The 21,451-nt window shown below is 39.2% G+C and overlaps 2 protein-coding genes across 4 annotated transcripts in view; one reads left to right on the top strand and one right to left on the bottom strand.

Moving 5' to 3' along the window:
- Nucleotides 1-7,209, top strand: LOC105498120 (olfactory receptor family 10 subfamily Z member 1). Its single transcript, XM_071082971.1, has 2 exons — nucleotides 1-134; nucleotides 1,051-7,209. The coding sequence occupies exon 2, from the start codon at nucleotides 1,164-1,166 to the stop codon at nucleotides 2,103-2,105; it is 942 nt and encodes a 313-aa protein (XP_070939072.1). The 5' UTR covers nucleotides 1-134; nucleotides 1,051-1,163; the 3' UTR covers nucleotides 2,106-7,209.
- The window catches only part of LOC105498134 (spectrin alpha, erythrocytic 1), an 86,904-nt gene continuing 71,354 nt past the window's right edge, over nucleotides 5,902-21,451 (bottom strand). For all 3 annotated transcript variants that reach the window (XM_011770005.2, XM_011770004.3, XM_011770006.3), the window contains 10 exons: nucleotides 17,751-17,960; nucleotides 14,942-15,238; nucleotides 13,994-14,106; nucleotides 12,770-12,787; nucleotides 12,268-12,319; nucleotides 9,892-10,079; nucleotides 8,923-8,976; nucleotides 8,388-8,534; nucleotides 7,508-7,652; nucleotides 5,902-6,087 (listed from right to left, as the gene is read on the bottom strand). In XM_011770005.2, coding sequence (XP_011768307.2) covers nucleotides 5,959-6,087; nucleotides 7,508-7,652; nucleotides 8,388-8,534; nucleotides 8,923-8,976; nucleotides 9,892-10,079; nucleotides 12,268-12,319; nucleotides 12,770-12,787; nucleotides 13,994-14,106; nucleotides 14,942-15,238; nucleotides 17,751-17,960 — 1,353 coding nt within the window. In that variant the 3' untranslated portion in view covers nucleotides 5,902-5,958. The remainder of the gene's footprint in view (nucleotides 6,088-7,507; nucleotides 7,653-8,387; nucleotides 8,535-8,922; nucleotides 8,977-9,891; nucleotides 10,080-12,267; nucleotides 12,320-12,769; nucleotides 12,788-13,993; nucleotides 14,107-14,941; nucleotides 15,239-17,750; nucleotides 17,961-21,451) is intronic.

Raw genomic sequence — 21,451 nt, 5'->3', positions numbered from 1 at the left:
AGAATAGGAGATTCCAAAATGCATCTCAGGTCTTTCTCCTGTGGGCTAGCCTGCTGGGAGGCAGTCTAGTGCATGGCAACTAAAAGGCAGGACTTGCTTTATGAGCCTCTTCAGGTCAGTGTGAGCCTGTTCAGGCGAGGGGAGAATCATCCCTTGACTTATGCTTTGGTTTAGAGTAGAGTTTTTGGAGGCAGCAGTACCTGATTTTGGGCTGAGAGATGCCTGCTGCACAACCTGCCTCGAGCTCTGGCTTTTTCTTCAGTGCTCAACATAGATTCCCAGGTAAAAGGAGCCTGCCCTACTCTGCCCAAGGAATTTGGAAAGGGTAAAATGGCATGGAAGAGGGGTTGTATAGATACAGTGATTATTGTTGAACAAGCTATTTCTTATTCTATGTTCATATTAGTGTGTGTTCCATAGTCTCTAAAGAGAGTCATCATTGCGTGGGGAAAATAAGGATAGGTTAAGACTCACCGTACCTGTTTTCTAATCCTGGTTCTGTGTGACTTCAAGAAAGTCACTTCACCTCTCTTAGTCTTTGTACCTGATCTATAAAACAAAATCCATTAAGATCAAGTCTCCCCACCTACCCACAAAGTTCTTACAAGCAATACGGGTGTTTCCATATGTGTATTTTCACATGACAGTGTAGGTATAAAGACAATATAAACGTATATGTTGTGTGTGTATCTTTATATGTGATGTGTGTATCTATGAATTTGCACACTCTAAATACATATGTATTTGTAATGTGTGTGCATGCCTGTTATATTCGTGGATATGGCCATTAATATCAAATGTACAATTTATAGTTTTGAATGTGTAAAATATGCATAATTATGTGTAAATGCTATAAAGCATATATACACCTGCATGTATGTAGTCATATGTATATTTGTGTACAAATATGTGCATATGAATGTCTGTGATTGTGTATCTGTGTATATGTATATGTACATACAGTCATATGAGAATGGACCCATACATTTGTGTCTAACAAATACTTTTTTGAAGTTTGAGTAGAGTCTAAATCAGAGCTTCCTTTTTAAGTTACAACAGGAACAAGAGAAAAAGAATCCATATCATCCACCTTTTAAAGAAGCCAGGTACCTACTAGCAAGGTGGAAGAAATCATCAAATCTATCAGGGATATATCTCTCAGAATGGGGCAAACCAATGTAACCTCCTGGAGGGATTTTGTCTTCCTGGGCTTCTCCGGTTCTGGGAAGTTGCAACACCTTCTCTTTGCCTTGTTCCTCTCTCTGTATCTCATCACTCTGATCAGCAATGTCTTCATTATCATAGCCATTCGGCTGGATAGCCATCTGCACACTCCCATGTACCTCTTCCTTGTCTTCTTATCCTTCTCCGAGACCTGCTACACTTTGGGCATCATCCCTAGGATGCTCTTTGGCCTGGCTATGGGGGACCAGGCTATCTCCTATGTGGGCTGTGCTGCCCAGATGTTCTTTTCTGCCTCATGGGCCTGTACTAACTGCTTCCTTCTGGCTGCCATGGGCTTTGACAGATATGTGGCCATCTGTGCCCCACTGCACTATGCCAGCCGCATGAATCCTAACCTCTGTGCCCAGCTGGTTGTTACTTCCTTCCTGATTGGATACCTCTTTGGACTGGGAATGACACTAGTTATTTTCCACCTCTCATTCTGCAGCTCCCATGAAATCCAGCACTTTTTTTGTGACACACCGCCAGTGCTGAGCCTAGCCTGTGGGGATACAGGCCTGAGTGAGCTGGGGATCCTCATCCTCAGTCTTCTGGTCCTCTTGGTCTCCTTCTTCTTCATCACCATCTCCTACGCCTACATCTTGGCGGCAATACTGAAGATCCCCTCTGCAGAGGGGCAGAAGAAGGCCTTCTCCATTTGTGCCTCGCACCTCACAGTGGTCATTATTCACTACGGCTGTGCCTCCTTCATGTACTTGAGGCCCAAAGCCAGCTACTCTCTTGAGAGAGATCAGCTTATTGCCATGACCTATACTGTAGTGACTCCACTCCTTAACCCCATTGTTTATAGTCTAAGGAATAGGGCTGTACAGACTGCTCTGAGGAATGCTTTCAGAGGGAGATTGCTGGGTAAAAAATGAAGGTTACACCAATAGGACACTTTCTTCTGTGTAGGCTGGGCATAGACCAAGAACCCAAGCCAAAGGGCCAGGTATTCAAGTCCTCAGGCCAAAGCTTTCCTACCCCCAATCATCTGGAAAAGCCTTATCCTGCCTCTTGCCCTTCCCCCCGACTGCTTGGAAATGCAAAGGCGGTGCTTCCTGCCTGCTCACTGTGCACAACTCAAAATGAGCCCAAAATCTGAATTTTAACTTTCAGCCTCTTAGATGCCACCCCTAGTTACTGAAACCCATTAAGAATTAAAAAATTTAATTAAGGTAATCAAGAATTTTTTAATCGAGCTGAACAAAAGTTTGGAGTGTTCAAGTTCAAGGCAGGGCTGGCAGGAGCCTATCAGGGATACTGTAGAGATTTCTAAAATCATGACATAATTAGACTATTTGACCTGTAATGTTCTTCCAAGATTGGAAACCTGGTGAATATCAGCTTGACAGGTTAGTTTAAAGCTTTGTTAATGAACAGGTGGGTCATTTTTACTCCCACTGGGTGTCTTTCATCTTTTTATGCTTTTACTATTTTTTTAATTGCAACTTTTATTTCATATACAGTGGGGCACATGTGCTTATAGGTTCATCATTGTGCTATTGACAGTAGCAAAAACATGGAATCATCTTTTTATATAGTTGTCCTTCCTATCTCTGACTCTATTACTTTGCCCTTTTTGTTTTAATTGATTTTCCAAGCTGGGTGGATTCTATTTCAGAAAATATATTTACTTCCTTTTTTTTTGGTAATTGTTAACGCTCTCTGATAGCTTCAGAATCTTGCATGTTAAAGACCCTTCTCATTTGGGTCACTCACCAAACTGGATACTGTTCTTTTGAATCTATTGCAAAACAATCTATTCTGCCTATTTCACTTTCCACATATAATATGGTTATATATAGTGGCAGATATTATTTGAGAAAGTATCATGAACTCACAAGACCGTCAAGCAGGAGTTTGAATCCAAACTCTTCAACTTACTAGCTGTGTGACTCTAGGTAAGTTATTTAACATTTTTCAGTTTCAGAGTTCTTATCTTTAAAATGGTTATAACTTCAGTTTTGTGTTGGTGGCTAAACAGGATCATACATACAAAGAATTTAGTACAACCCTTGGATCATAGTGATCTTCCAATAAATTCCAGTTGCTACTATTAAAATGTGAGAAGGAAAAAGATACTGCCTTTTAGTTCAGGTAGAGTTTACTCTAGGTAGAGGATCAGAGAAGACTTCATGTCTTAAATAGTATTTGAACTTGTTCCCTAAGGATGGATGAGCTTTGAATGCACTGACGGGGGGAAGTACATTATCAGAAGAGAGAACATAAAAGCCAAAGCCTTGATGGTAAGACAATATAGGCCCGTTTCAGAGTGTGTGAGTTATTCAGAGGGGCTGGAAACACCTCACAAATGATGTTGAGAAGTTAGTTTGAGTCAAGGCTTACTTGTTGAAAGAATTTGAATACCTTGCTTCAGACATGGTCTTTTTGTCTATAGGAGATAAGGCACAATAAAACGTTGAACAGAGAGTGGATCTGGGAAGGGATTTAGGAAGATGAATCTAGCAGCGGAGGGGACGATAGATTTCAGCAGAGAGAAACCAGAGGCAAGGAGATCAGCAAGAAATCCATGGATATCAGGTTAAAGAAAGGCAAAGAGGCTTGAATATGGATAGTGACATTCAGAGACTGAAGGAAATCACAAACATGAGATTTTGAGAAGGTAGAATTCATAGGATTTGGCAGTAAGAGAGAAATGAGGCATGGCTTGAGAGACGAGGAAAGAACTTAGGCTGAGAAGATATTTTTCAGACAGCAATCCATATTTTTCTATGCTCTCAGGAAAGAAACACATCCTCTAGTTGGAATTTGATGAAAACTGAATTTGAGAGGAAGGAAGTTAGATCTCAGAGAACAGGATGAAGACAAGTAGATGAGTTAGTCAGATAGCCAAAAGGGCCTCATCAGGGAGAAGGTCATCTACTCTAGAGTTCTCCATATAGGGAGAAGTAATCTCTCATTGCACTGAGGCCATGTGAGCAAATTCATTTCACCAATTCATTCAGTCTGCCCAGCATAACATTGCCTAAATGCATAGTGACCAAAGGTTAGTAAGGATGTTTCAAGTATTGCTAAGTAATACTTAATGGTCTAACTTCCACATGTAGTAGTCTTAAGTATGGAAGGGTATAAAATCACTTGGAGGTATTTTTCAAAATAGGTGTTTCTGGAATCTATCTCTATTTGTTTCTACCTTGAAACAATTGATCTGGGATAGGGAAAACATAATAGTCTTCAAAATCTCGTTTGGTGATTCAAATTTCCTCCCTTGATTAAGTATGTGACTATGTGCTTAAAAAGGGCTTCTTCCGGGTACACACATTTGACCCACTAAAATGACTAATAATTTGATCTAGGTCTTGAAAATTTTTGGCAGGGTTAGCATTGGGGGAATGGAACCACATCCACTTTGGCTTGTGATTATTTTCAGCACAAATAGTTTTAGACTATCCATACACGATAAGTGTGATATTAAACGATGCTAATTTTTGATGGCCTATATCTTTTCCAACTGTACTATTTTTGGTAACTCATAATTAGACAATTTAGACATTTGTGAACATTAATTTTGAAAATACTTTCTGCTTGTTATATTCCATAGTCTTTGACAATTTAAGAAAAGAGTCACTAAAATACCTGTATGTTGTTAGTATCAACGATAACATTTTAGCTTTAACGATTTTTTTCTTTAAAAAAAGGCTCTTATGACAGGATTTGTCCTGCACAGATTCATTTCTATGCAGAGGAAGGGACTGAGACTTAAGATGGTAATCAAGGGGCAACATTAATGGATTGGTAATTGGGGACTATTTGTGCAGAATGCTAGCAGTTTTATACACAGCAAATAAGTGATCTAAGAATTCTCACCAGCTAATGACACCATTACCTTTTATAAATCAAATCAGAATGTCGGCATGTAAACCTGTTCAGACTAAACCTGGCCTGAAAATTTATGAAGATATTATCACCTCTTCTTTTTTTTAATTAATTCTTAATTTTATAAATAATTCTATTAACTTACTTTAATTGGATATGGAAGTATTATTTTTGTTACATTAAAACTTAAGAGAAAATACGGGTGCTTGGAGGACAAGAGAAAGCCCTGCTATGCTGGAATTTTGTCATTCTGAGAGTCATGACAGCTACCATAATTTTGAATTATGGAAAAAAAAGTTAAGAAGAAAACAGGTGTTATGTTGATCTGTGTGTTGTTTCATTGTACAAACTAAAATATTCATGTTCTCCAGAATATCAAATATCTTTATTTTCAAATTTAAATTTAAACACATTCCAAAGTTTAAAAAAATTGTTTGCAAATTGCCTTGGATTTTATTTATTTACTATACCATGGCCCTTCTTTACAGTAAAATTAGCTGCCCACTCTTATATAAGTACAGTTCTCAGAAATATAGAAGCTCAACATTTCACTTAACTTTGCCCCAAAAATATTGTTAAAAAGAATTACTATATAATAGGAATAAAGCATAATGATAAAGACATGCAAAACAGAACAAATAAAAAATAGAAACTTTGACACGCCTCAGCAGTGACTAGTTGCATACAAAATAGCATCCACTCCTCCAACTCTATTAACCTTTCTATCTCCCACCCTTGAGATTTTTTAAGATCCTGCAATAAATGTAATATGCACACAAACACAAGCACACACACACACGAGGCCATCTTTTATCTTCCACATTTGCCTGTACTCTTCACCCCCCAGTAAATTTCCCACAACACTAAGATTTTCTATGATCCACGAGGAGCTGCTTATGAGTTGCCAAAATAGGAATTGGTGAAGCCAGCGTAGTCATAGCCAGAGAGATGGCTTCGACCCTGTGGGTCCATATATTGCTGCATATGTGTGGCACAGAATGACACTTGCTCTGGGGTAAGGGCCTGAAAAGTATAAAAAGAGAAAAATACGGTTATAGGGATTCAGAATAGCTGGTTCCTTGGGGCTTCCCATATTATGCCCTAAATGCAGGAGATGGAGAGTCTCTGGAAGATGCAAGCGCTGTTTCTATTACACACAATTTTTTTCTCATAAATGTATAACATCTAATGAGTAACTTAACTTTTAATCTCAGCCCTTTCTTGAAAAAGAGCTTACTTACTTTGATTATTCTGTAAATCTCATTCCCTAAAGTTGTTTTATTAAATAGAGGGAGTTATATGCCTAACAACATTTGTTGACCACTTGATCTATTTCATCCTCCTGTCTGCTTTGAGATGTGGGGACTAGCATGTTTTATGAGTAAGGTAAAATACTCAAGAAGGTAGAATAACTCACCAGTGGTCACACTGCCAGAAAGTGGCAGAGCTGAGACTTGAACTTATGATCCTCTTATGCCAAAGAGTTCCTCTCTTGGCTGTGCTGTTTGACTACCAAGTAGATCCCTAAAGATTCCAATAAGTTAGCACGCGGGTGGGTGGATGGTGGGTTCCAGATATTGTCTGAAAGACCACATCATTTTCTTTTTGTAACAGCTTTGTTGAGTTATGATTGATAAAGAATTGTACCTTTAATGTGTACAGTTTGATGAGTTTAGACGATTGGATGAGTTTGTGCAAAATGATACCATTGTGTATGTGACCCTTTGTAATCCGGTTTCTGCTTAATTGTTTTCCCTTTCACTTCCTGTTACCGTCTTCCTACTTTAGGTATTAGGAAAACGTACTTTTTCAAGTTCCTTTGCACACACACTTGCCTTTGCCTGAAACACTTAAGCTTTCCTTTGGTCACTTGATGAGTTCCTGCATGTCCTTCAACACTCACCCTGTGTTAATCATAGATGATACCTTCCCTGATGCAAGTATTTTAAGGAGAGGAATGAAGAAAGCTCTTGGAATCAGAGAGAAGAGAGATTACTTCTGGTTGTAATAAAATCCCCCACATCTTTGTTCCCATGACAGATGTGTTTGCTTCTGTCACAGTGTTTTTAACTTGTAAAGTTCTGTCTTCTCCACTACACCTGAGTCTAGGGACTATGTCTTACTAAACTGCACTCCTCATGCCTGGAACACAGTAAGCATTCAATAAATGCTCTTTGAATTAACGAGCAAAAAAGAGAAATATCCTTAAAAACCGAGTTGCAGATTTTGAATGGACTCTCATATTCAATAGAGAACCACAGTACATTTTTGAGTTGGGTCAAGACAAATTGAAGGGGTGACCAAACCAAATGACATCTTGTGCAAGGGGAGGTCTGAAAAAAAAAAAAGTGGGTGGGTTTTTTCAAAGTAGGCCACCGGGCCTGAGATGACCAAAATTCAAATTAGGATGACAGTGTAATAGTGGAAGCAACCAGAATCAGACCTGCTTCATGTCTTCTTTGGTAATATATGACTTGCCCTCCGCCAGGGCTTGGAAAGCATTCTCTATTTCATTGCTGGACTTGATGTTTTCTGACTCCTTGTGAATCAGGAAAGCGGTATAGTCCTCCAGTGAGACATAGCCCTTCCTGTGGGAGAAATGGATCAGGAGCTGAGCCTTCTCAAGGCAGAGAAGGAAGGCCCCTTTTATATCCTACTCAGTGTTGTGGAAACAGAGGAAAGCCAGATTCTCCAAGTGCCTCTTCCAGCTAAGCTTTCTGGGATGAGATGGGTTATGCTCTCCATTTTGGCTCCCCTTCATCACAATTTTACAGCCAAATATACACTGTTTACTAAGCTCCAGACTCTGTTTCAACATGGGTCATTCAGCCTGATTCTCGGTGAATTTTGAAATTTTCCATCAGCACCTCAAATAATTTCTGCTTCTTCGGTTTTTAGTATTAGCAAGAATTAGTCCCTAACAGTAACTTGATCTCTTGATGATCTAACACACTCCCATAAGCACATAACAACCCCAACCCCATGTGTTGGTCTCTGAATCACCTATGTCTCCTTAAAATCTCACATACATGAAGGGATTCTTCTCTCTAGTCTCATCCATAAAAGCAACTGAAATTCATAGATTGAACATAAATCATGAATTGGAGAGATTGTAAAGCTAGTCCTTGAGTTAAAGTTAGCACAATTTACTGCTGAGCTAATCTTGAAAGGGCACCAAGAGCTGCCTAATTCATTTATGGTTGCCTATTTCTTCCTATTTTCAGATGAGTTAATTTCATGTTTTATGGATCATTTTACTCTCTGTGCTTCTCCCTCCAAACCCCCATCCCTGCTGTGGTCTGATCCCCTAGTCTTGTTCCTACCTCCCTGGATCCACAGCATCCAGGAACTTCTTAAACTCGGGCTCATGTTCATCCTCCTCCACCATGGGCAAATAGTAATTGAGTCCTCTCAGGCAGGACAGGAACTCTTTGTGAGTCAAGTGCCCTGTCAAATTCTCATCAAAGTGTCTAAAGAATAAAAAAAGAAAAAAGTTTTTTTGTCAAGCTCAATAGAAAAACCAAGTGAGAACAGAAAGGAATATGTCTTATTGTGTCAGCTGAAGCTTTATTGACCTGTCATAAAGCTATCAGAGGACTGAATAGAAAGCCTGTCTGTGTCCTGTACATTTTTTTTAACCTAATGGATAGAAAGAAAAGCACAAAATGTTGAGAATGAAGAAACATATTTTTTGAAGTCTGAAAATCTCACAGAAAGCCATGACTGGAGCTAATGAGCATATCTAGGTCTTCATTTAAGATTCCATCAAGCCTCATAGAGTGAGAGAAACATTATTTGTAGCCTCATTCTGAATAGTCTGAAAAACAAAGAAGCAGTTAACTATGAAATTATACTCACTTATATATTGTACTAAACTCCTTCAGAGTCTCTTCACTCACACCTATCATGTCCCTGAAAGAAAAAACAAAAACATGAGTTTACCCTGTATATAAAACACAGGGTAGAAGAACACAAGCCACATGGAAGAGAGAGAAATTTGAATGGACAATTTGCTATTTGAGTCATCTAGTTCAAGAGTTGGCAAACTGTAGTCCGTGGGCGAAATCTGGGCTGTCACCTGTTTTTGTACAGTCCAGGAGCCAAGAGTAGCTTTTACATTGTCATATGGTTGAAGATAATCAAAAGAATAAAATTTTTTGAAACATGAAAATTACATAAAATTTAAATTTCAATGTCCATATACAAAGCTTTATTGGAACATGGCCATGGTCATTCACTTATCACAGCTGCTTTTTTCACTGTAACAGCAGAGTCAAGGAGTTACAGCAGAAAATATATGAGCCTCACAAAGTCTAAATTATTTATTATCAGGCCATTTACAGAAAAAGTTTGCCAATCCTTATCCAGATAAAAATGTTGCCAAAATGCTATTGAGACCTGCAGCTGCTTTGATATGATGAATTTATCTAGAAAATAATGAGTTTCCACCCTTCTGCTCTATTTGGCCATGCTTTAAATGTTTCTTTTGTTTTAGACATTACATTTTAGATAAAATTCTATGAAAGGGAATGGTTTCCTAAGAGATCACATAAGATGGTGAAAGAACTCTGAGAAATTGGGTATAAAAGTCAGTTGTTGTCCAAATGAGTGATGAGTAGGCTCAGGTGGATGGAGAGCACTGTCTTTTATTTCATGATGGATTTCAGTATAAAGAGAAATAGTCATTCTGTGGGGCAGTAAAGACCCAGAACATTGGTACTCTGAAGCAACTCTTTTATCTGGTGCACTAAACTCTAGCCCTTAGTTAAGGTCCTAACACCTAACATCACCTGCCCCCCTCCCTGCTGTGGTGCGTTCCCTCAATACTTGGCCTGGATCTGTTGCTCCAGGTTGTGTTGCATCCGCAACCCAAGCTGGTACAGCTGGTCCCACTGCTGGGCCAATCCAATGGTGCTGTATTTGATATCAAGGATCAGAGCATCTTCCATGTTGTCCCCCAGGTCCTCAATCTTGGTTAGTTGACGCTTCATTGCCTGGATCTCCTTCTGTTTTCTCTGGAAAAATGACGGAGAAGAGAGACAGTCAGTCGTCCACGTTGCCAGCTCAAAACCTAGAGGTGAAAGAGGAGATAACTGGCTGATTTTGTTTTCAGGGATTTTCTTGTTGTCTGTGAAAAAATGAACTACTCAGGAAAATCACTTCACTTCTGTAGCCCTCATTTATAAAATAATGGGAAGTTTAGGTGAATAAAACCTGTCATTCTCGTATTCAGTAATATATAAATCTAAGAGTTAGTAGTTATACATACACACACATACCGTTCACTCCTGGGCCGCCTTCGTCAACTTGGGATGATGTTCATGGGCTGCTCCTGCCACGCAGACATGTTATATGCCAAATTTCTGGATCTTGCCCATGCTTTCTCAATGAGGGAATATTACTCCCCACAGAGGGCAAGTGTGAATTGATTCTGATGATTGTGGAGTGCAGTGAAAACAATCCGGGATATGACAAAGCTTGTAGCCCTTCAAAGGTCAAATTTTCCTGACATCTTTTTTTTAAGTTTTAATTATATATAATAGATGTACATATTTCAGAGTATACATGACAATTTAATATGTTCATATAATTTGTAAAGATCAAATCAGTATATGTTGGATGTCTATTACCTTAAACATTTGTCTTTTCTTTATGCTAGAAACATTCAAATTATTTTCTTCTAGCTATTTTAAACTATACAAGATATTATTGTAAACTATGGTCACCCTACTGATCTATCAATTACTAGTCTTATTTCTTCTATCAAACTGTATATTTATACCCAATAAGCAACCTCTCTTCATTCCTCTGTGTCCCCCTACCATTCCTATCCTCTAGTAACCTCCAATATACTCTCCTCATGAGATCCATTTTATTTAGCTCCCACTTATGAGTGAGAGCATGCAATATTTGTCTTACTGTGCTTGGCTTATTTCATTTAATATAATGACATTCATTTCCTTCCATGTTACTGAAAATATCAGAATTTCATTTTTTAATGGACAAATAATATTCCATTGTGTATACCATATTTTCTTTATCAGTTAATCCATTGATGGGCAGTTAGGTTGATTCCATATTTTGGCTATTGTGAATAGTCTCCCTGTTATCTCCTGTCATAAACATGGGAGTGCAGATTTTTTTTGATATATTAATTTCCCTTCTTTTAGATATATACCCAATAATGGGATATGGTCTTTCTCTTTTTAATTTTTTTGAGGAATTTCCATAGTGTTTTCCATAGTGGCTGCACTATTTCCACTTTCTCTACATCTTCACCAGCATCCATTATTTCTTGTCTTTTTGATAAAATAAAAGGAACTCATCAAGTGACCAAAGGAAAGCCTAAGTGTTTCAGGCAAAGGCAAGTGTGTGTGCAAAGGAACTTGAAAAAACTGTTTTCCTAATACCTAACGCATAAAGTAGGAAGACAGTAACAGGAAGTGAAAGGGAAAACAATTAAGCAGAAACCAGATTACAAAGGGTCACATACACGATGGTATTATTTTGCACAAACTCATCCATTGTCTAAACTCATCAAACTGTCCACATTAAAGGTGCAATTCTTTATCAATCATACCTCGACAAACTCACTTTAACTCAGGTGAGATGACAGTCAGAACTACCTGACATTGTATTCTTTAGTATTTCATTATTTTGTTAGAAAAATAATTAAATATAATTAGTTTTTTTTCTGCTGCAAGAATGATAGTAAAAAAAATGTTGAGAAATGCTGTTCTAACCCATTACTTTGCTCAATTGTCAAGAGATTATTAGATTCAGTTGTATCATCTTACTACATCATATAATATCAGAAATTTGCCAGTGTTAGGCACTTTTACATTTGCTCCTTTACTTCATCATTATGTTCTAAATCCTTTGTAGCCACAAAACATGAACCCATCCAGTTACTGTTCCCAAAGCCTCTCCCACTCTGGGCAGATCAGAGTCTCCCATGAAATTCTTTCCTCAGGGCAAACAGTGAGTCTACAATGGATACTAACTCTATTGTATAGATGCAGAGATTGAAATTCAGAGATTTAAGTAGACTGAGGTTTATATTCATGATGTGGTGGCCTATGGTTAAAACGGACTTTAGGTGATACATACCTAAAAGTATCTCCTGGGCTGCCCTTAAGTGATTATTTTTACACTCTTTATAATTTTGACAATATCTTCAGCTAGTGAAAAAACAATACTTACTTTATTTGCTTCCAGCTGGGATTCCAGAGTTCCTGTTTCCTTGAGCAATGATCTAGTTAAGAACCAAAGGAAAACATTATGTATCACATCACAGGTCAATATTTCATACATTCATACCAACTCAAAGCTCCTCTGTTTCAACTTCTTCAAGGTTATGTGGCTTCCATGAAGCAAAATTTCACAGAGCCAAATTTTCACAACCTTGCCAGACTGATGAGAAGGGAAGACTTTCCCTAGTTGTTCTCTGACTAGGAGAAGGCTTTCATGTACCCCTCTTAATTATTCTTCTTAAATATACACTTAAGCAATGTAGGCAAGATTCCATCTAGTGAAGTATAAGGGTAGAATGAAATATAATGAGCTTTTCCTTCTCACGCCACATTTTTATTTCCATACTACCAGATTACAATGGAATGAGGATGCCTCAGCACTAAGTCCTTCTTAATGAATTCTTCCAGAATAATATAATAAAACAAACATGATGATAACATAAAATACTGACCCATCCAGAAAGTAAGCCCTGGACATGGAGGTCCGGAACAGGAATCACATGAGAGAAAAGGGAGATGATATGTTAAAATGGATTACTTTAACGATCTCATTTCCTCAGATTTATGAAACATTTTAAATCTTTTGTTGCCACAAAACATGAACCTGTCCACCCACTGGTTCCCAAGGCCTCTCCCACTCTGAGAAGAACAGTCTCCCATAAAGCTCCTTGCTTCGGGACAAGGAGCACCAATTTTTTTTTTTTTTTTTTTTTTTTAGGAGCACCAATGTTAAGGAATATGCTTGGTATTGGACACACACAGCCAGGATGTGATGAAGTCATCCAGGAAAGAGTAAGAGAAAGGTGTTCTGTGTCTTCTCTGCCTTCTGTCAGAGGGTTTAGACATGGTATAGGATTTCTTTTTGTTCATTTGTCATTGTCAGTGAGTATGTAGAAAAGTGTATATTATGAATTGTCTAAACCACCACATTAACTCTCAGAAGACCACAGTTTTGACCCACCTACTGGATACCATCTACCAACTTTGACCATGTATTCTAACATAGTACATCTTCTAAGTCTCCTTTTTCTAGATCATTTACCCCAGAAGATGTGACGTACGTTATCTTCAGGTGCAGAACAGTTTGCTACTAATAAGTACAATGAACATAAATTATCTCACTTGATTCTCATTAGAACTTTAGTAGGTGCACAACAGAATGGCTTCATAGGAGGTATTCATAGAAGGTTCTGCTTCTGGTTGTGCCAGTAAATACATTTGTGACCTTGAGCAAGTAAATTTATCTACTTGAACTTTCCACACTTGGAAACAGAGCTAATAAGATCTGCTCTGTACACTTTTCAAGGTTGCTCTGACAGTTAGGTGAGGTAATGGATATGAAAGTACTCTGTAAAGTGCAATGTGGCATGCAAACCTAAGAAATTGTTATTATTTTGGACTGAAATTACAGGCAACAGAAAGAAAGGTGAGAGTATCAAGGAGAGAATACAGAAGTGTACAAAATAAGCAGAAGGATGAAATTGTCATTTCTTGTTTTACCAAGGATTGATTCAGAAAACAGTCAACTCCAAATATAAAGCATAGGCAAGATATGGTGATTTTAGGGCAGAATACATGCTGTCAGAGTCTCTCCTCTTCCCTTCAAACACATATTTCATCCCTAACGCAAATGGAGGTGGTGTAAGGGTCATGGTTTGGGATGTAGCACAGCACACCTGGTTTCCAGGATCCATTGAAGGAAGGCACTGGCATTCTGTTCAAACTCCTGACACATCTCAAAATTCTTGACCTGTCTTGCCTCTTCCTTTTGCAGCTCCTGCTCCCGTTCCTAAAACCCCAAATCACAGACAACGTGACTGACACTGAAGGCCTTTATTTGCCATAAGAGAATTGGTTTGTAGGCTCAGCTGCACATCTTTCCTCTCTCAAGTCTATCATATCTTCCAGAGATATGTGCCTGTGTGCTCATATTTTATGCAGTCCACCTCTGTTACCTCTAAAATGTAAAGATAGCTCATGTATTTCCCAAAAGGACTTGCAGGCTCCTCTAAGGCCAAGTCCTGTAATAAGTATGCTAGTAATAAAGGCAAACCTCCCCTCTTTGTAATTTTTTTGGGGAAATTTAATTTAAATGAACACAAAAGCAGCCTTAAGGGCTTGCTACCCTGAGAAACAACAGTTACTATCTAAAAATGGTGACATTATGGTTAGTTTTCTATTATACATTTTATGTTTTATAGTTTTAGTAATGAACATTATTATACACAGACAAAAGTTAAAAATATATATGTAGCAAGGCACTTTTGGAGGTGTATCTAAAAAAGAAAATGCCCTGAATGAGGGGGATATGTCAACTCTGAATACATGTACAAGCCTCCTGAACTTTTCATAGCTCATCATTAGAACTATGTCTCGGGGCTTCTGTTTGCTTCTCAGAATCATTGTTCAACACTCAGAAGTAGGAAACTGCCCAAATTATGGGGCATAGGGTATACCTATTGTAAACATGCTTTCCAGTTTTTCTTAGACTGTCATGTTTCATGCCTGCTCTCCCAGTATAATTATTAATAGTGTTCCTTCTATCTCAAAAGTCTCTTTACTTGGATAATAAAGTGGTTATGTTCACTGTAGCCAAAGGAAGTTTCTGCCGTGTCCCAGGTTACCTCGATGATGTCAGATAGGTGCTTCCAGGTCCTTTCCAGCACCTCCACTGTTAACCAGGTATAAGGGCTAGAAGGCACACCTAAGGCCTTAATCTGCTGGTCTAGCTCCTGCAAACATTTAAAGTCTCCTTGAGCCCCAGCCAAGGAGGCTAAGAAGTCCTCGTGGTCTTTCTGCAGCTGCCGAATTTCATTCAGGGAGACACAGTGCACAGGCTCTGACAAGTTTTCTTCCGCCTTTTCACACCAGTTGTTGAAAGCTGAAGCCTTATGTGCAAATTCCATGAACAGGTCCTCAGCCTGCAGAGAGCAAAAAAAAGACACTACCATCTTTCCTGATAAAGCCTCTCAGCAGAAGACAAGATTGAGGATAAAAATAATGCCTGTCTTTAAATATCTGCAGGGCCAGCAATCTAAAAGGGCAGAGCTAAAACCAATAGGGACTGTGTACTTTCATGATTGAACATGGGAGTTAGTGGAACGAGCCTTGGTTCTGGCGTTTTTCTCATTGTGTGAAACTGTTTAAGTCTTCCATCATTTACGAAGGAGGGAGGTCGCATGATTTCTGAAATTATTTCAGTTTTAAAATTCCAAAAGTAGCAAAGGTAGTTTCCAATTATATGATTTCTTATTCTAAAGTCTATGCTCCAGTTCTGCCTGGCAGGAAGTAAACATGAAAAAAAAAAAAAAAAAAAAAAAAGGCATTGAATGAATGGATGAAATAATGATTGAATAAACAAACCAAGAAAATCTGTTATCTCCTTTATCTACTTTATCTTTCTATCGTACAAGCTTCTGTAGACCGCACTGAGCTGACTTCTCTTTGACAAGCCTAGGTCATTCTCCTACCTTCCTTTTAAACCTTGTTCAGGCCTCATTTCATGCCCGAAACCTTTCAAACCACTGCTTGAACTCATTTTCTACCCTCTAACCTGAATCCTTAGCACAAATATATGTATTATTGTATTACTGTCTGGCATTATCCAAATGCTCTGAATAGCTCCGAATTTTCTGTATTACTGAATGACAGAAAAAGCATGATGTTTTTCAAACAGCAAGTGATCAAAACTACTTTCCTCCTTAAAATACATCACAGATTTTGGGTCAGCAGATTGCACTGCTGAAGAGGTTTGTCTTGAGCAAACATAAAAATGAATTTTTCATTCCCAAATACAAGAATTAACATGGCACAAGTATACATATGTAACAAACCTGCACGTTATGCACGTGTACCCTAGAACTTAAAGTATAATAAAAATAAAAAAATTAAAAATTAAAAAATTAAAAAAAAATGAAAAAAATAAAAAAATAATAAAAAAATAAAAAGAAGAAAACTGGCCCAAATGGAGGGAGGATTTCAAAGGTATTAAACCATTGCATCTGACCCTGTATTCATTTCAGCAATCTATATGCCAAAATAGATCAATACAGAGAAAATTAACATGACCTCTACACGGAAAGGACACAGAAACCTATAAAGTATTTCATATCGTTTTCATAATATTATAGATTGAGTGAATACTTTATAAATATTTTGTAATCAGAAAATAAAATAAAACTCCTTGCAGTTTGAATTTTTTAAAAAAAAAAGATTAAAAATATGAAGGAGCTTCCTATGTAGAATGCACATATATGTGTAAAATTGCCCACTTAATTGATTTAATTTTTCACCTAAGATTTATTTGATGTAGGCCTGTTTTTTTCAAAAGTGTAGAAATTAACTAAGAATCTAACTTGACTTTTACTCTTGTGTTATTTCCTAAATTCCTTAACTCCTTGACTTAATTCACTACCAAGTACAATGATTCTAAGGGTCTAGGAGTGCTCAGTAATTCCACTGACCATTCTGATTTCCTTTTATTTATTTATTTATTTATTCATTCATTTTTTCAAATGGAGTCTTGCTCTGTCGCCCAGGCTGGAGTATAGTGGCCGCAATCTGGGGTCACTGCAAGCTCCATCTCCTGGGTTCACGCCATTCTCCTACCTCAGCCTCCTGAGTAGCTGGGACTACAGGCGCCTGCCACCATGCCCGGCTAATTTTTTGTATTTTTAGTAGAGATGGGGCTTAATGGTGTTAGCCAGGATGATCTCAATCTCCTAACCTCGTGATCCGCTCTCCTCAGCCTCTCAAAGTGCTGGGATTATAGGTGTGAGCCACCATGCCTGGCCTCCTTCTAGTATTGATATTTTTATGATCAATATCCAATGCCTTAGCAGCCAATATTTGAAGGAACATTTTGATTACATATTTATATGGAACTTAGGGGTCTATATTGCACTTTTGATTCATTATCTTTTTTAATAGTAATAACAGAAAGGCAGAATAGAATGGTGATACTACTCTATTTTCTAAATGGGGATATCAAGGTTTAGGGATATTAAGTGACTTTTACAAGGTCTTCAACCTAGGAAAGCTTGATATAAGGTGAGAACATGTTTTATGACAACTTGTCCAGTGCTCCTTTTATTTGGGTTAGGAAAAGCACAGGGACAAACTTGACTTTTGCCTGACAGTTTTAATTCTACCTTATACAAAGACCTCCCATCCTCTTGCTCCATCTACCTCTTCCACTATATTTGCTTGGTTTCCATCTCAAGTTGGTGATGCAACTAATCAGTCATGCTAAAAAAAAATTTTTAAGCTTCTTTTCAATCTACTTTTTGCTCAGTAAGAATGTCTTCCTGACATCTTTCAATGCAATAAAAGGTTTATGTATTATCCAAACAGAGTTTCCAATGTCTATTTCTGAATTTCATGGCTAACATACAGGTAACAGAGAACTGATCATGCCTCATAAATTTTTTAAACCTTCTGTAGAGGCAGCTGTTTCTCCAGCAATTTCTGTCTGTGGACTGCCGAGGCTTCCAGCAACTGCTCCCAGCGCTTCAGCAAGGCGGCATAACGCTCTTCAATGGCTTTCGACTGGCTGTGTTGAGCAGCAATCAATTGGTCCTTCAGGTCAGTGATCTCGGGAAGTCTCTCTTGCTGGAAGCTCTGCAAACTGGCATCCAGAGTGTCCTGAGAAACATCAGGAGAGAGGCCATGAACAGGAAAATGGTGCAATGATCATTCACATCTGGGTTCCACCAGATTTTAATCATAGATAAGGTTAGGCAAGAATTAAGATGATGATTAAGAAAAAGGAAATATAACTTAGAGATGTAAGCAAACATTTGGGGCTGAAAGCTCCAGTTTATGTATATTTTACAGTTAGATTTTATGCTAGATATAAAATTAATTGATATGGTTTGGTTTGACTGTGTCCCCACCCAAATCTCATCTTGAATTGTATTGCCATAGTCCCGACATGTCGTGGGGGGGAGCCAGTGGGAGGTAATTGAATTATGCAGGCAGTTACTCTCATGCTGTTCTTGTGATAGTGAGTGAGTTCTCACATGATCTCATGGTTTTATAAGGGTTTTTTCCCCTTTTGCTTAACACTTCTTTCCGCTGCCTTATGAAGAAGGATGTGTTTGTTTCCCCCTCTGCTGTGATTATAAGTTTCCTGAGGCCTCCCCAGCCATGCTAAAATGTGTCAGTTAAACCTCGATTCTTTATAAATTACCCAGTCTTGGGTATATCTTTATTAGCAGTGTGAGAACAGACTAATACAGTACATTGGTGCAGCAGAGAGTGGGGTGCTACTGTAAAGATACCTGAACATGTGGAAGTGACTTTGGAACTGGGTAACAGGTAGAGATTGGAAGAGTTTGGTGGGCTCAGAGGAAGACAGAAACATGTGTGAAGGTTTGGAACTTCCTAGAGACGTGGAGGGCTCAGAAGATAGGAAGATGTGGGAAAATTTGGGACTTCCTAGAGACTTGTTGAATGGCTTTGACCAAATTGCTGATAGTGATATAAACGATGAAGTCCAGGCTGTGGTGGTCTCAGATGGAGATGAGGAACTTGTTGGGAACTGGAAAAAAGGCCTTTCCTGCTAGGCTGTAGCAAAGAGATTGGAAGCATTTTGCCCCTGCCCTAGAGTTCTGTAGAACTTTGAACTTGAGAGAGATTATTTAGCATATCTGGCAGAAGAACTTTTTTTTTTTTTGAGACGGAGTCTGGCTCTGTCGCCCAGATTGGAGTGCAGTGGCCGGATCTCAGCTCACTGCAAGCTCCGCCTCCTGGGTTTACGCCATTCTCCTGCCTCAGCCTCCTGAGTAGCTGGGACTACAGGCGCCCACCACCTCACCCGGCTAGTTTTTTGTATTTTTTAGTAGAGACGGGGTTTCACCGTGTTAGCCAGGATGGTCTGATCTCCTGACCTCGTGATCCACCCGTCTTGGCCTCCCAAAGTGCTGGGATTACAGGCTTGAGCCACCACGCCTGGCCCAGAAGAAATTTCTAAGAGCAAAGCATGCAAGAGGAAGCAGAACATAAAAGTTTGGAATTTTTGCAGCCTGATGATGCAATAGAAAAGCAAACCCCGGCCGGGCGCGGTGGCTCAAGCCTGTAATCCCAGCACTTTGGGAGGCCGAGATGTGTGGATCACGAGGTCAGGAGATCAAGACCATCCTGACTAACACGGTGAAACCCCTTCTCTACTAAAAAATACAAAAATCTAGCCGGGCGAGGTGGCGGGCGCCTGTAGTCCCAGCTACTCGGGAGGCTGAGGCAGGAGAATGGCATAAACCCTGGAGGTGGAGCTTGCAGTGAGCTGAGATCCGGCCACTGCACTCCAGCCTGGGCGACAGAGCAAGACTCCGTCTCAAAAAAAAAAAAAAAAAGAAAGAAAGAAAAGCAAACCCCATTTACTGGGGAGAAATTCGAGTCAGCTGCAGAAATTTGCATGAGTAACAAGTAATTGAATGTTAATCACCAAGACAAAGGGTGGCGGGGGAGGAATGTCTTCAGGACAGGTCAGAGACCTTCAAGGCAGCCCCTCCCATAACAGGCTGGAAGGCAAAGTAGGGAAAAATTATTTTGTGCAGCCTAGTGACTTGGTGCTCTGCATTCAGCTGTTCTAGCCGTAGCTAAAAGCGGCCAAGGTACAACTCAGACCATGGCTTCAGAGGGTGCAAGCCCCAAGCCTTGGCAGCTTCCATGTGGCATTGAGCCTCCATGGACACAGAAGTCAAGAATTGAGGTTTGGGAGCTTTGTAGATTTCAGAGGATGTACGGAAACACTTACATGTCCAGGCAGAAGTCTGCTGCAGGGGCAGAGTCCTCATGAAGAACCTCTGCTAGGGCAGCACAGAAGGGAAAAGTGGGATTGGAGGTCCCCCACCCCACACAGAGTCCTCACTGGGGTACTGCCTAGTGTCTTCCAGACTCCAAAATGGTAGATCCACCAACAGCTTGCAACATGGACCTGGAAAAGCTGCAGACACTCAATGCCAGCCCATGAAAGCACCTATGAGGGAGGCTGTACCCTGCAAAGCCACAGGGGTGGAGCTGCCCAAGGCCATGGGAGCCCGCCCTTTGCATCAGTGTGCCCTGGATGTGGGACATGGAGTCAAAAGAGATCATTTTGGAACTTTAAGGTTTAATGACTGTCCTATTGGATTTCAGACTTGTATGAAGCCTGTAGCCCTTTGTTAGGCCAATTTATCCCATTTGGAATTAGTGTATTTACTCAAAGCCTGTACTCTCATTGTATTTAGGAAGTGACTAACTTGTTTTTGATTTTACAGACTCATGGATAGAAGGGACTTACATTATTTCAGATAAGACTTTGGACTTAGACTTTTGAGTTAATTCTGGAATGAGTTAAGACTTTGGGAGACTGTTAGAAGGGCATAATTGTGTTTTTAAATGTGATGACATGAGATTTGGGAGAGGCCAGGGGTGGAATGATATGGTTTGGCTGTGTCCCCACCTAAATCTCATCTTGAATTGTAGTTCCCATAGTCCCCACATGTCATGGGAGGAACTCAGTGGAAGATAATTTAATCATGAGGGCATGATAGTGCGTTCTCAAGAGATCTGATGGTTTTATAATGTGTTTTTCCACCTTTGGGTTGGCACTTCTCCTTCCTACCACCATGTGAAGAAGGAAGTGTTTGTTTGCCCTTCTGCCATGATTGTAATTTTCCTGAGGCCCCTCCAGCCATTCTGAACTGTGACTCAATTAAACCTCTATTCTTTATAAATTACCCAGTCTTGGGTATGTCTTCATCAGCAGCATGGAGTATGATATGACACTCTAAATTTTCACAATGAAAACTAAATCTCTCCTACAGCACACACCTTTCCAAGACTTTCTTATATTACTTATTATATTCTTTGTTCTAATTAGTAGCAGTGCACTCGTAGGGACCTTGGAAGTACACTAACAAAAGACCTCCTAGATGTGCCAATTATACAAATACATTTTTTGCAGAAACATTCATATCAAAATCACACAAAATTCAGGAAGTTTCCCTTTCAGTTTTGATAGAGTGGCTTGTATTTGTCTAATTGGGCAACTTTATTAATGGCTAGATAAACGTACAAAAAGTCAGCTGCTTGAAATGAATCAGAATGAAACAGAGGTAACTACAACTCAAGGGACTAAAATTCCAGACAGA

This window comes from Macaca nemestrina, chromosome 1, assembly GCF_043159975.1.
Source record: "Macaca nemestrina isolate mMacNem1 chromosome 1, mMacNem.hap1, whole genome shotgun sequence".
Taxonomy (NCBI): domain Eukaryota; kingdom Metazoa; phylum Chordata; class Mammalia; order Primates; family Cercopithecidae; genus Macaca; species Macaca nemestrina.
This window is presented reverse-complemented; position numbering and strand designations above follow the sequence as displayed.

What these genes read in the sequence shown, in the direction of transcription:
- LOC105498120 (XM_071082971.1), top strand. Translation starts at nt 1,164, where the DNA reads ATGGGGCAAACCAATGTAACCTCCTGGAGGGATTTTGTCTTCCTGGGC.